At 41.7% G+C, this 13,382-nt stretch overlaps 1 protein-coding gene across 2 annotated transcripts; it reads left to right on the top strand.

Moving 5' to 3' along the window:
• The first annotated feature begins 11,698 nt into the window (after nucleotides 1-11,698).
• On the top strand, nucleotides 11,699-12,975 carry LOC142540767 (uncharacterized). 2 transcript variants are annotated; one of them, XM_075647142.1, is made up of 2 exons: nucleotides 11,699-12,501; nucleotides 12,769-12,975. In XM_075647142.1, exon 1 carries the CDS (start codon nucleotides 11,774-11,776, stop codon nucleotides 12,482-12,484), a length of 711 nt encoding a protein of 236 aa, XP_075503257.1. In that variant the 5' UTR covers nucleotides 11,699-11,773; the 3' UTR covers nucleotides 12,485-12,501; nucleotides 12,769-12,975. The 2 variants fall into 2 exon arrangements, with proteins under 2 accessions (XP_075503257.1, XP_075503256.1); XM_075647141.1 differs by having other exon boundaries at nucleotides 11,712-12,489.
• The last annotated feature ends 407 nt before the right edge of the window (nucleotides 12,976-13,382 follow it).

The following is a 13,382-nucleotide window of genomic DNA, read 5'->3' as shown; positions in this document are numbered from 1 at the left end:
TCCTTGAATGTACTATATCATAATATAAATTCAACTCCTTGAATTTATTCTCTCAACGGGAACAAATGATCCAGTACTTTTGTGACCCTCAATGGTTCAGGGATACAGCTAGCCATGAGTTCACAACTCCTTGTGATTCAGGACATAATCCTTTATTAGGGCTTACCCTAATATGCCTCATTCTATGCATCAACAATTGATCATGAGAATGTCAGAAATCATATTTCCGATTAAACTCATCGAACCATGGTAATAGCGTCTAGTAACATAGTCCCATAGTGCCTGCAAGAACCAGTCGATTATGATTAACGTACAGTACAGTCCCTTCATCTCATATATCTCGATCGAATCTGCAACCATTGGTACATCGAGGGTTGCATAATAATTCGATAACTGTGTGACACATATAAATAGTGGTATCGCATGTACTATTGGATAAGTCCTTCTCTAACGTACATCTCATACTCTGGCCAGAGATTCCATGCACTATTATTTCACCAGATCACATAGGATATCCACACTCGTAGGTGAACGGTGAATCCCCGACTACAATGCACTGGCTCCTATATATGTCGCAACTGTACCCAACCTCGCCACCTGATAACTCTCCTGGGCCGGTAAACGAGTCAAAGCACAACGCTAGAATATAGAGCCTCAAGTGTTGTCCCGGGTAGTAAGGACTAATGTTGTACAATCACAACCACGGACTTATTCTCTCGATGAATGATAACCACTTGGAAAGTCCGAGGGAGGGTTGTTCGGTATAATCATCATATGACTACCCATCTGCATGTTTGGACATCTCTATGCCCTTACCAAGAAACGCAGTACACAACATCACAGATGCTAGTCTCGAGCTCAAGCGACCTTTATCCATGTTTTAGGCGGCTGAATCGACTAGGAACGAATTTAGATCATAAAATGTTTACAAATGAGTTTCAACATCGAATTACGATTCATTTGTATTAAAGTATAATCAAGGTCTTTATCTATGTTTGATAACATGGGTATACAGATAAAGAAATAACAAACCATAAAATAATGAATTATATTAAAATAAAGATTGTTTATTACAACTGAGTCAATAAAATCTCTGGCCAACAGTTGGCTTGCAAGACATCTACTCTAACATTCACATCAAGCAATGGAACGTTAAGATGACCTTTTATCTATTTCGCAAAATATTGAAGTCTAAATAAAACCGTATGGTGTGGATAATATGAAAAATGCACTTGCCAGGGATTATTGATCAAAATAAGCTTCAATAAGCTTGAATTTGTCGTACTTGGCCTGCGATTATCTTAGCGATGGAGTATTCAGAATTTTTTTTTAAAAAAAAAGCTGAATTCGGGCATTGGCAAAATTATGAACTGGTATGAAAGAACTTTTGTTACTTCATCGAAAGAGGAAATGAAGCATATGTAACGAGTATTATTGGTGGGCAGAGTTGGTTATGGATGAGATATGGATGATTCGGGTGCTTGTAAGGCTGGATTGTTTTGTTATTTTGTGACAATATGAAATCCGTGATTTTGCTTCAATTTCCACATGCATGGTCGGTCTCACCCGATCCTTTTGTCCCTCGCGACCGTCTAGTCGATCCATACTGATCACTGTATCTATAATCTTTGTGTGAATATTTTACGGTGTATATCAAATTTAAAAAAAAAATCATAACCATGTATTAATATTTTAAGCTGTCCCGTATGATGCATGACACTCATTTAAATGGTTTAACATAATATATTCTCCCAAAAAATTAATAAAATCTTATTAGTAATGGGATATAGGTAGCTATGATAAAAATGGAGATTGGAGAGATTCAATACCCGTGAATTGAGCAAATTGAAATTATAATATTCCATGTCACGGGACGACAAATTCAAGAATTGTATGGTGAAAAAGGGTCAAATCATCTCCTCCACTCAAATATTGTGAGGGGTCAAAGTGGATGGGTTATGTTGCAGTGAGTACAATTTTAAAGACGCAAACGTGGGAAGACGAATGGGATTCGTGAGGAAACGCGAGTCTGTCACATAACAAAATGTAGAAATATGAAAGATGACAAAAAGAGAAATACCGTAAGACCAAAGGTGTCCCTTAGGTAAAATGATTGACAAGTGATGATGATACTGTAAATTTTAAAGTGGAAACCAAAATTTGTTGTTGTAAATATAGATCACCACCCACAGATCAAAAAGATTGGTGGTAAAAAATTCTCTGCCGTAAGGGGGAAACATAAGAAAAGAAGCTGATGCAAATACTTTTAACTTTAGGTACGTTTTGTCCTATTTTCTTGGAATTGAATTCCTTAGCAGCTGCTTGCTTATTCTTGTTACTCGGGATGAGAACTACAACTCACATATGAAACGTCTGTTCTATCTTTCATGTACGAGTTTGTAGAGTAGATTCCGAGAATATACGTGAGGTGCATGCATGTAATTTAGTGAACATGTATTTGATTACATATCTTCACTAAATATTTATCAGTATGCATATACATACATCATGTAATATATTTCCCTTGATCAAAACCTTACCATGGGATCGATAAATCTGATCGTGTGGTACTGCTTAATTTGTCCAACTTCGCGTGAGTCAGAAGCCAAGTACAACCACGAGATCGGAGTAATTTTTTCCGCATAGGTTTAATTTTCAGGTTACACGGTTATTATTGCATTTTCAATTTCCACCATCCTAGCTAGCTCGTCTATAACGTATATGGCTTTATTATGAATTACATATAAAATTACCCCAACAAAAAAAAATCAAAAGTACTCAAATTACCTTCTATATTTGGAGGATTTTGTAGGGACAAATTTGATTAAGGACTAGGCGTGGTTTTTTTTTTTTTTTTTGTGACATGTAACTATCTGCAGTCAAGTGGCTGCATTATCTTGATGTGTGGATGAATTATGAATAGCTTTGAAGAATGCAACCATAAAACAAACAAACAAACAAACGTCACATGTGCACAAGAAAATCATCAGATTGTGAACATTAATTCTTTTTTTTTTTAAAAAATATAGGTCATAATTGCTACTTTTCTGGCTTCAAAGTTGCGTCGTCCAAATACAAAACTGATGTAGCGACCATGCTCAAAATACCATCTTACTTATTTCATTAAATTCTTAATCATTCATTTTACAATTTTGTATCTCAATCATGGATGGACTAATTAGACCAAACATTAACGTATCTTTAGGCCATTGTCCTAATTAAGTGTTATATATATATATATATATAATCAATTATTCAGATGATCATGAATATATTAACCGAACTAATTATAAGCGTATAATAGTATGATGTGATCCCGTTAAAATGGGTGAGCCGGGTACGGGGCTCCAACGGACCAAATCAATAATTTATAGTGTTGTTTAGGAAAATGAGCAAAGTAGATGACTTCGATCGTGACCTGCACACAATAAAAAGAACTCGTGAATGGGCGCCGGAGGGGTGTCCGGCAGTGGCCACTCCGATGCTTAAGTCAGCAGGTTGAAGATGAGAGAAAATGGCGATATATGTGCGAATATATGTGAGTGCCAATGCTCAGGATTTTTCCCCCCCTTTAAATGAGAAACATACCTGTTATTTATAGGAGGAAATATCATGATTACTTCGACTTTCGTGTACACCTACCACTCATAGCTTTTGATGTTGACTTTCTGTCAAGCCACCCTACCTCTGATAGCTTCTCTGACATGCCAAACCCCTGTAGTTCTGACACATAAGAATGCCCATACCGATACACTCGAGTATGGTGCGCTTCTCGAGGTAGCCCGAGTAGAAAGTTCCCGGGAGCTTGCATGAGAGCCCGGGCTATGATGATGGCCCGGGAAGAAATGGAATGCCCGGAAAGCTGGCTATGATCTGGGCTTCCCATTTAATAAACCGGGTTAAAGACGACCCGGATCCTTATGGGGGTATCACCACCCATCCCTAAAATAGTCGGGCTAGAGCTTGACTCGCTATCCCGATCAGTTATACTTTGTACTTGTGTTGAAACATAATTTAGAGTGTGTAAGAGCATCGGAGGCTTCAAATGTCCCATAGATGAAATGGGGTACCGGGGTCTGATACAACCCGGGTTTTGAATGAGGCGCCGGGACCTTATTTTTCATGGGCTTAATAAATGGTGTCGGGGCCTCATATCTCCCGGGCTTTGAATATAGTGTCTTTAGTATTATCGGGTAGTCCAAAGAGTGTCATTATTACCCATGCTTTAGCATTTATGCCGTCGAAAATCGTTTCATATTCCGAGGATCCGATAAGTCTGACATATTGACATTCGTGCATGTCCTTTCATATGCCCGGTACAATTTACGAGGGACATCTTGATCGTCCACGTGTATCTAGATTAGCGACAGAGATCTCCCCTCGCCCATATATATTAGCCCTCCTCATTTTCAAAAATTAATTTCAAATTCAAATTTGCGGCGAAGCTCTTGCAAATTTTCCTCTCAGCTTTCCGGCGTGTAAACTCCTCTATCTCCGGCAACCTGGTACCACTGCAACTAGTCCCTTCAAAAACTCGTAAGTTACTTTTCTATAATCCATGTCTAATTCTACTTCTTCCACCTCATGAGCCAATGCGCGAGGCTCATCTGGGTATGAGTCCATCGCGATGCGCTCCGATTCCCCCCCTTCTCCTCCTCGCCATCGTTTTGCTCAAACTTCTAAAAAGCCTGCAGCCCACCAAACTAAACCTTCTTCTTCGGGAACTTCACGGGTCCTGAAGAAGGACAAGGGTAAGGGCAAAGCCCGTGCTTCTGACCATCCTTCTATTGAGGCACTGGGAGTTCCTTGGTTCTCCTCAATGAGCAGCACTTTGCGCTCAGGGGCGGACGAGGAGCTCCGGGTTCTGGGGTCTATCCCTTCTGCTTTTTCCATTCTGATTCCCGGTCCTTCCGATAGAGCCAATAACCCTCCTCCCGGGTACACCACTTTCTTTCGGGACCAAGTCAGAAGTGGTCTTCGTTTTCCCCTCCCTCCGTTTTATATCGAGGTTGCTGAATTCTTTGGCGTGCCCATTAACCAATTCCATCCGAATTCCTTCCGCATTATGGCCTCGGCCTATATTCTTTTCAAAATGAATAATCTCCTTATCACTCCCCTTATTCTCCACTATTTTTTCGTTTGTAGATTGGGAGATAATGCATTCTCCCTCACTGCCCGGCTAAATGCCCGGTTCCTTGATGACATTCCTTCTTCCCAGAAGGGGTGGAAAGGAAGATTCTTTTATATTCGACTCCCGGGTCCTCTCTCCTATTTAACAGAGTTTCTTACTTCCCTTCCTCAACAACCCACCCTTCCCCGGGCCTACAAATTTGAGGATTTTTATACCCGGAGCCAAGACTTGGTAGAGCGCAAAAGATACTCCTCCTCTATCCTTATTTCCCAGGAGAATCTGGTTGCCTATGGGTTGAGTGCCCGGGCTGAAGACCCCATAGATCGGGCGATTGATGAGGCGGCTGGCTCGGGCTCTCAGCCCGGTAACTCTCTTTTCCTTGTCTTGTCTTTCCTATTCTTTATTTATGTTTCTTAGGTGATACCCTTTGTTTTTTCATAAATGCAGACAAGATGCAAGAAGCTTTCGCAAAAAAGTAGGAGGCTGAGCGGCTAGCCAAGGAGAAGAAACTGGCAGCATGGAAGGCTGCTGCTGAAAAGAGGAAACAAGCACCAGAGGAGGCGGCGGCCCGGGAGAAGGAATTAGCCCGGGCAAATACTGAGCCAGAACGGGAGGTGCCTTGCTCCCCGGAGGATGAAGAAGATCATATCCCCCTTCGGCAGAGGAAACGAAAGGCTACCACAAGCCCAGAGTTGATTCTGGTTGAAGATGATCAGGCAGGAGACCAAGGTTCTTCCCGGGCAAGCCAATCCAACACCCCTTCCCTCCAACAGGCCCTTCAGGAGCCACTCCAAGAGCCCTCCCTATCCGAGCAGCCTACCCGTGCCAGCATCTTCACAGCAGGGGCTACGACACTCAGGGTGAACCTTATTAGGCAGATGTTGATCCCTGCCGAGGAGGCTTTTCTGAAGAGCTCCACCCCGGGTCCTCGGTTCCTCGAGGGCTCAAACAGGCTTCTATCAGTAAGTTTTCTTACCCTTCTTTCCTCTTTTTTTTCTTGTTTGTTTCTAACCTCTTTCTTACAAAACAGGGCATGCAAATGCTGATATCAGCCTTCGAGGAGGTAGCTGCCATAGCTACTCGGCAGGCTCCCCAAGTCCGGGCTTCCAGAGAGATCCACGATCGCCTCCAGGGAGAGATTGCCCGGCTGAAAGGGCTCCATGAAGAAGAAAAGGCTGCCCTTCACGCCTCCCTGGATGTAGCCCGGGATGATTTACAAGAAAGTCTTGTCCGGGAGAAATCCCTTCAAGAACACGTCTCGTTTCTTGAAGGCAAGAATAAATCCCTGGCAGAGGGTATGACTGAGCAGACGTCCCGGGCGGATGCCGCGGAGGAGGCTCTGGCTGAGGCTGAGCGAAAAAGGGAGCAACTTCAGACCTCCTTCCTCACCTCCCCAGAATTCAAGGCAGCAGTTGAGGATCGGGCTTATCCTCTTTTCAAGACTGGTTTCAACAAATGTCGCAAACAATTTGAAGAGGCCGGGCTCTTGCCTAAGGATAAGTCTAACTTCCCAGACTTTAGGCTAGCCATTGCATCACTTCCAAAGGCCGGGGAGGAGGAGAAAGAAGACTCCGAGGACGAAGAAGATCAGCCAGGGTCCGCGCACCCGGACATAGAATAGGATTTGTACTTGCGTTTCTCTTCTTTTTCCTGCTCTTTCTTGTAATTCCTCGGCCTTCGGGCCTTCTATTTTATAATGAAATCTTCATTTTCCCTTTATCATTTTTGCAGTCATATCCTGATAAATCTTCAAAGACTCGAGTAATATAATTTCTTGTGTACAAAATAATTAGGAAATTTTCTAAGTGTTGTGATTTAACCGATAACTTCAAATGAGTACCCGGGATCTTGATCCTTATAATGAATAAAATGCCTCATATTCAGTAAGTGACCCAGATGTAAGCAAACTTAAACCCGGATATTGGTGCATATAACCAAAATGGGAAAATCGGGCAAGAAAGCAAATACCGGGATTTAGATTGGTCGAGGTGTGGTGCTCCGAGCCAGGATGTAGTGCCCTGGGCTTTTGAATAACCAAGGTGCGGAGCCTTGGGCCGGGGAGCATGTCCCGGGACTTGAGAATGGTCGAGGTGCGGAGCCCCGAGCTAGGGTGTAGTGCCATGGGCTTATAAATAACCAAGGTGCGGAGCCTTGGGCCGGGTAGCATGTCCCGGGACTTGGGAGTGGTCGAGGTGCGGAGCCCCGAGCCAGGGTGTAGTGCCCTGGGCTTATGAACAACCAAGGTGCGGAGCCTTGGGCCGGGGAGCATGTCCCGGGACTTGGGAGTGGTCGAGGTGCGGAGCCCCGAGCCATGGTGTAGTGCCCTGGGCTTATGAACAACCAAGGTGCGGAGCCTTGGGCCGGGGAGCATGTCCCGGGACTTGGGAGTGGTCGAGGTGCGGAGCCCCGAGCCAGGGTGTAGTGCCCTGGGCTTAGATAATGTGCCGGGGCCTCGTGTCTCCCGGACTTAAGATAATGTGCCAGGGCCTCATACCTCCCGGACTTTCAACCTTTTTGCTCCTCCTGCTATACTAGTTTTATTAAAAATCAAATCACTAACTTGGAAATATTGAATCCGAATTCATTTCCGGTAGAGTGAAACTTCTCTGGTTGAGCTAAATTAGGTGACTAATATAGCTGTATGCTACTGAGTGCATAGTAAATGATCTTCATGCCAATCAGGGATAGCTGCTGAGCTTTGAGCCCATATGAAATCCACATATAAGATCTGTGTGTCGAGTTGGTCGGACTTACTTTTGAATGGAAACCATATCTACGTCTTGAGCTCAAGTTCCCACAGACGGCGCCAATGATGTGATCCCGTTAAAATGGGTGAGCCGGGTACGGGGCTCCAACGGACCAAATCAATAATTTATAGTGTTGTTTAGGAAAATGAGCAAAGTAGATGACTTCGATCGTGACCTGCACACAATAAAAGGAACTCGTGAATGGGCGCCGGAGGGGTGTCCGGCGTGGCCACTCCGATGCTTAAGTCAGCAGGTTGAAGATGAGAGAAAATGGCGATATATGTGCGAATATATGTGAGTGCCAATGCTCAGGATTCCCCCCCCCCCCCCCCCCCCCCTTTAAATGAGAAACATACCTGCTATTTATAGGAGGAAATATCATGATTACTTCGACTTTCGTGTACACCTACCACTCATAGCCTTTGATGTTGACTTTCTGTCAAGCCACCCTACCTCTGATAGCTTCTCTCACACGCCAAACCCCTGTAGTTCTGACAGATAAGAATGCCCATACCGATACACTCGAGTATGGTGCGCTTCTCGAGGTAGCCCGAGTAGAAAGTTCCCGGGAGCTTGCATGAGAGCCCGGGCTATGATGATGGCCCAGGAAGAAATGGAATGCCCAGGAAGTTGGCTATGATCTGGGCTTCCCATTTAATAAACCGGGTTAAAGACGACCCGGATCCTTATGGGGTATCATAGTACAATAACCAATTATATATGGACGTCTTGTAAATGTCCAAAAACGACTAACTATAATTTTGTGACTTAAACAGTAATGTACCCTACGACAAAGATCTAGAAACAAATTATCCATTGAGGTCTGATGTGGCGGTTAATTATGACACTGGTGGTTATTCGATTGGGGGCATAGTGCGAGATCATGACGGTCAAATATTGCTTGCCTTCGGAAAACGAATCTCTAAGCCACAGTCGGTGGTTTTCGCGCACCTCCTTTCAATAAGAGATGGGATGAGGCTGTTGCAGGAACGTGGGATAGAAGCCCATGTAATTATTACTGACTCTCTGCTGGCGGTGCAAGCAGTCATCAACCCAGCAGAAGATTTGCGGGGCCCTTAGCTCCTAATCGTTATTACAATGCAATCTGATTAGGGTTAACTAATTACAGCAGAAAACGAGTTTAAAATTTCTTTACAATGAGCCCGAAATATTTCTTCTATATTTTAAATACTAAAAATAGTATTTAATCTCATATCATAAACATGCCCACACCAAGTCATAACCACTCATATACAAACAACTCATATTCTCGGGACATGCCCCAGTATATAGATACATATACATATATACTGGGAACAAGACAAAAACATAAAACCTCACCCCAAACTGTGGCTCCCTCCAGAAGTACCCTCTCCGGTCTCCTGATATCCTGGAGTACCTGCCATTGTCCACACACAAAGACAACAACAGCCCCCCTTGGGGGTGAGCAAAGCTCCGTATGGAACAACCAATCATATATACCACAGATATCTAAGCAATGATATATGGTATGCAATGCATGTATGTCGTGGAGGTATCAGGTCAAATGCCCATCCACTGAGCACATGTCAGAATCAATCGAATCGCTATCAAATCAAATCAATGCTCGAGCTGGCACACCGGCCGATATGGGAATACACGTATGATAGCGTCGGAAAAGCGCCATCAAATCCCACATCTCATATCCAATCATATGGGGCCACAAATGTCTATGTTTTACGGGTCATATAATACCAACATAGCAATTGTGTTCACAAACCCCGGAATCCAATCCAATCATATCAGGGTATCCAAGGATCATAGCTCAACGTGTATGTCATGTATCGATGTATGCATCAAACGATGTGTGTTAACAAAACATTTATTTTATACATCGATACTCCAATCTCAATGTCATGTATGCCACATCAAATCATCAAATAGGCACATAGACACGTATTCCAATCCAACATATATCATATAATACAGATACCTGTCGTATGTTACCCGGTCGCAACATACCTCAATTCTTCGTTCCAGTCGATGTAGCTTGAAGATATTGATATTACACTTTATCTACATCAATAACATACTCATTCCAATCAATAACATACTCCAAAATCATTAATATATGGGTTTCAAATATCATTTGAAACTTCAAAAATTCATATCAAATCAAAATCATATCATAATTCAATTCCGACTTCAAAACTTAGTTTCTTGTCGGTTATTCTACCACATATAGGAATCTCGACTTCAAATACATGCTATTTCAGCACTTTCATATTTAGAGCTGCTGAAACTAGAAGAAATTTACCTCAATCAGAAGCCCTCAACGCGACGATCACAAATATATAATTTGTTTCGCGTTTAGACAGCGTTTCGAAGTCGATTTGGAAGAAAGAATTTCGAATTCTTTCAACTTTCTCGAAAGTTGATATCGGTGAAATGAAAGGAGAAAGAACAAAATTCTGATTCTTATCCTTACCGCCATCGCGCTCGGGCGGTAGAATTCTCGCGCCCGAGCGCGAGAAGTTCTGCCCCGAGTTTCAAATACACCGCGCTCGGGCGGTCAAACATTACCGCTCGGGCGCGGCATGTTCTGCCCAAAGACACAAAATTTTTACCTTGGCGCTCGGGCGGTCATTTTCTACCGCCCGGGCGCCACATGTTCTGTACAAATTTTTTTTTAAGTTTGTACTAAATTGGCGTCCGGCCTCTCCAATCGAGCTCTTACAACGTCAATTCATATTTAATATTCATTTTCTCAATTTCATTGTCATAATATACATCAAATGTATAATCACATATCAAATTCCTGAATTATCGATAATCATATAAGATTTACGATAATACGATACACGGTCCTTACAAGATTTTAGTTATTATGGTGCACTGGCGTTGGATATTCGGAACTTATTGGATAGCAGCACTGATACCGATCTTAGACAAGTTGGCAGATCGGCGAATTGAGTGGCGCATTCACTTGCTATTTTTTTCGCTTTCTTCCCTACTCCTTTTGTTTGGGAAAATGGGGTTTTTCCGCTTTGGTTGGTGAATCTTGTAATAGACGATTTATTGCATTCTGAATAAATTTACAAGCGTTACCATCAAAAAAAATTTCTATCTAAAATGCCCTGAATGCAAGTTGTATTAGGATTTAAAACTTAATCCTGATTATATATTGAAATTGATGATAATTACAAAAAACAATTATAGTAATTATGTATCAATGACTCAATGTGCCACAGTACCACTGCAGATTTCACTAGATTGAAATAAAAGATTACATGTATATAGACAGAATACGAGAACAAATCTTGCTTTCATCATATCTTGTAGGTTAACACTTCATAATCAAAATCAAACTCATATAACTAAAATAAAAAATCGTTAGTATCTTGTGAGACGATCTCATAAAATTTATCTTTGAGATAAATCGAGTGTAAAATGGTTATTTAACACAAAAAATAATAGTTTTTATGAATAAAATCGAGCAAGGAGTTCTATCTCATCAAATGAATTTACGAGACTGTGAAATTTAAAATACATGTGATACTCAATATATATTTTATATGTATATATAAATGAATTTTCACTGCAGTTGCCAACTGGCAAATTTTGGCTGCTGCCTTGGCAATTCACGTGAGGTACTTGCACCACAGTTACTCTGTAATGATTGCCCAGCGATTAACGTGCCATACATAAACGAAACACTTGTATATTTTAAAATTACATCACTGAACTGATTAATATATATATATGTATATGGTATATATTATTATGTAATGAATTTATACTATATATCAGCAGTGGAGAAAATATAAAATATAATTGAAAAAGAGTGCAAGATTAACTCTATATAACAACTGAATGTAATTCCAGTCCTTTGCACCAATCACATTCCATTACCAATATGGACTACTCCTCCAAGATTTTAGCTCTTCTCTTCATTTCCATGCTCGCAGTCTCCACAGCAACCACCACAATCAAACCTGACTGTGCTAAACCTAAACCAAAACCAAAACCAAAACCACACCCGCCCAAAACCCCCACCCTCCCTCCTATCGTTAAACCACCCATAACCCTCCCACCGGTGACCGTCCCTCCTATCGTAAAACCACCCGTAACTCTCCCGCCGGTGACCGTCCCTCCTATCATAAAACCACCCGTAATTCTCCCACCGGTGACCGTCCCTCCTATCGTAAAACCTCCCGTAACTCTCCCACCGGTGACCGTCCCTCCTATAACCCTACCGCCTGTTGTGAACCCACCGGTTGTCCTCCCTCCGGTGGTGGTGGTGCCGCCCGTGCTGACACCACCAACCACTACACCTTGTCCCCCGCCACCATCTCCAGCGAAACCGGCCACCTGCCCCATTGATAGCTTGAAACTCGGTGCTTGTGTGGATCTTCTCGGTGGGCTGGTGCATATAGGGTTGGGTGACCCTGCTGCAAATGAGTGCTGCCCAATTCTTGGAGGGCTTTTGGAAGCAGAAGCAGCAGTTTGCTTGTGCACTACACTTAAAATAAAGGCTCTGAATCTACAAATCTACGTACCCATTGCTCTTCAGTTGCTTCTCACCTGTGGGAAGACGCCTCCTCCTGGCTACGCTTGCTCTCTCTAGTTCCAGTTGAGTATTATGTACGAACATTAACACACACACAAAATACAGAAACCAAAGAAAAAAGACATGCAAACTATCGGCTTCATGGCCACCTTTTTGGCCATGTCAATCTAGCTTCCTCTATATTTTATAGATAAAATTAATTAATTTTCGAATATACATATTTTTAGTTATTTTAAATGCCATATTCTTCTGTTTATTGAACATTCATTATAATATATACGGTACACTCAAATTTTTCGATTATTAATATTGATTGGTATGTTTTGTCTTGCCTTATGCAGGTCTCTTACTATAACATTGATTCAAGATTACACAGAGACATGAGAGGATGTCGGTCGAGTCTTGAACTTCATTTGATTTCCATGTTGTTGCATCTTGTTTAATTTCCTTGTCTTCAAATGTCTTTTGTTAATTTTAAACACCATTCCATTCTGTTAACGTTGTTTCCTCGTACACAAGAAATGAATCAATCAATTTTAGTTCTCCAATTTAATTTGTTACACTTTTTTCGTTTTTGTGATAATATATCACCAACACCCTTCCCTCCCCGGCCCACTAAAATTTTCAAAATATTACACAAAAAAGTTGAACAAAAAGTTTAATTTTCAAAATATCACACAAAAAGTTTAATTTCACGCTGATTATTATAAATAGCTCGAAATAAAAATTAAATCGATACTTGCAGTGAGTTCAAGATGAGCTATAAGTCATTGTTATACTACCACAAACTAAAGTTAGCAAGAGCTTTTAAAGAAACAAGTGTAGATGGAATATATCGAAAATAAAAATGACTGAAAATAATAATGGCATCTACAACAAATTAACTCTGATTTTGCTTAATCAATAAAGAATATTGTGCGTATAGCAACTAATTCAAACAAAACATCCCTCCAAA

The sequence above is a fragment of the Primulina tabacum genome, chromosome 3 (assembly GCF_025594145.1).
Source record: "Primulina tabacum isolate GXHZ01 chromosome 3, ASM2559414v2, whole genome shotgun sequence".
Taxonomy (NCBI): domain Eukaryota; kingdom Viridiplantae; phylum Streptophyta; class Magnoliopsida; order Lamiales; family Gesneriaceae; genus Primulina; species Primulina tabacum.
This window is presented reverse-complemented; position numbering and strand designations above follow the sequence as displayed.

Coding starts and splice junctions, on each gene's coding strand:
- LOC142540767 (XM_075647142.1), top strand. CDS start 11,774: ATGGACTACTCCTCCAAGATTTTAGCTCTTCTCTTCATTTCCATGCTC.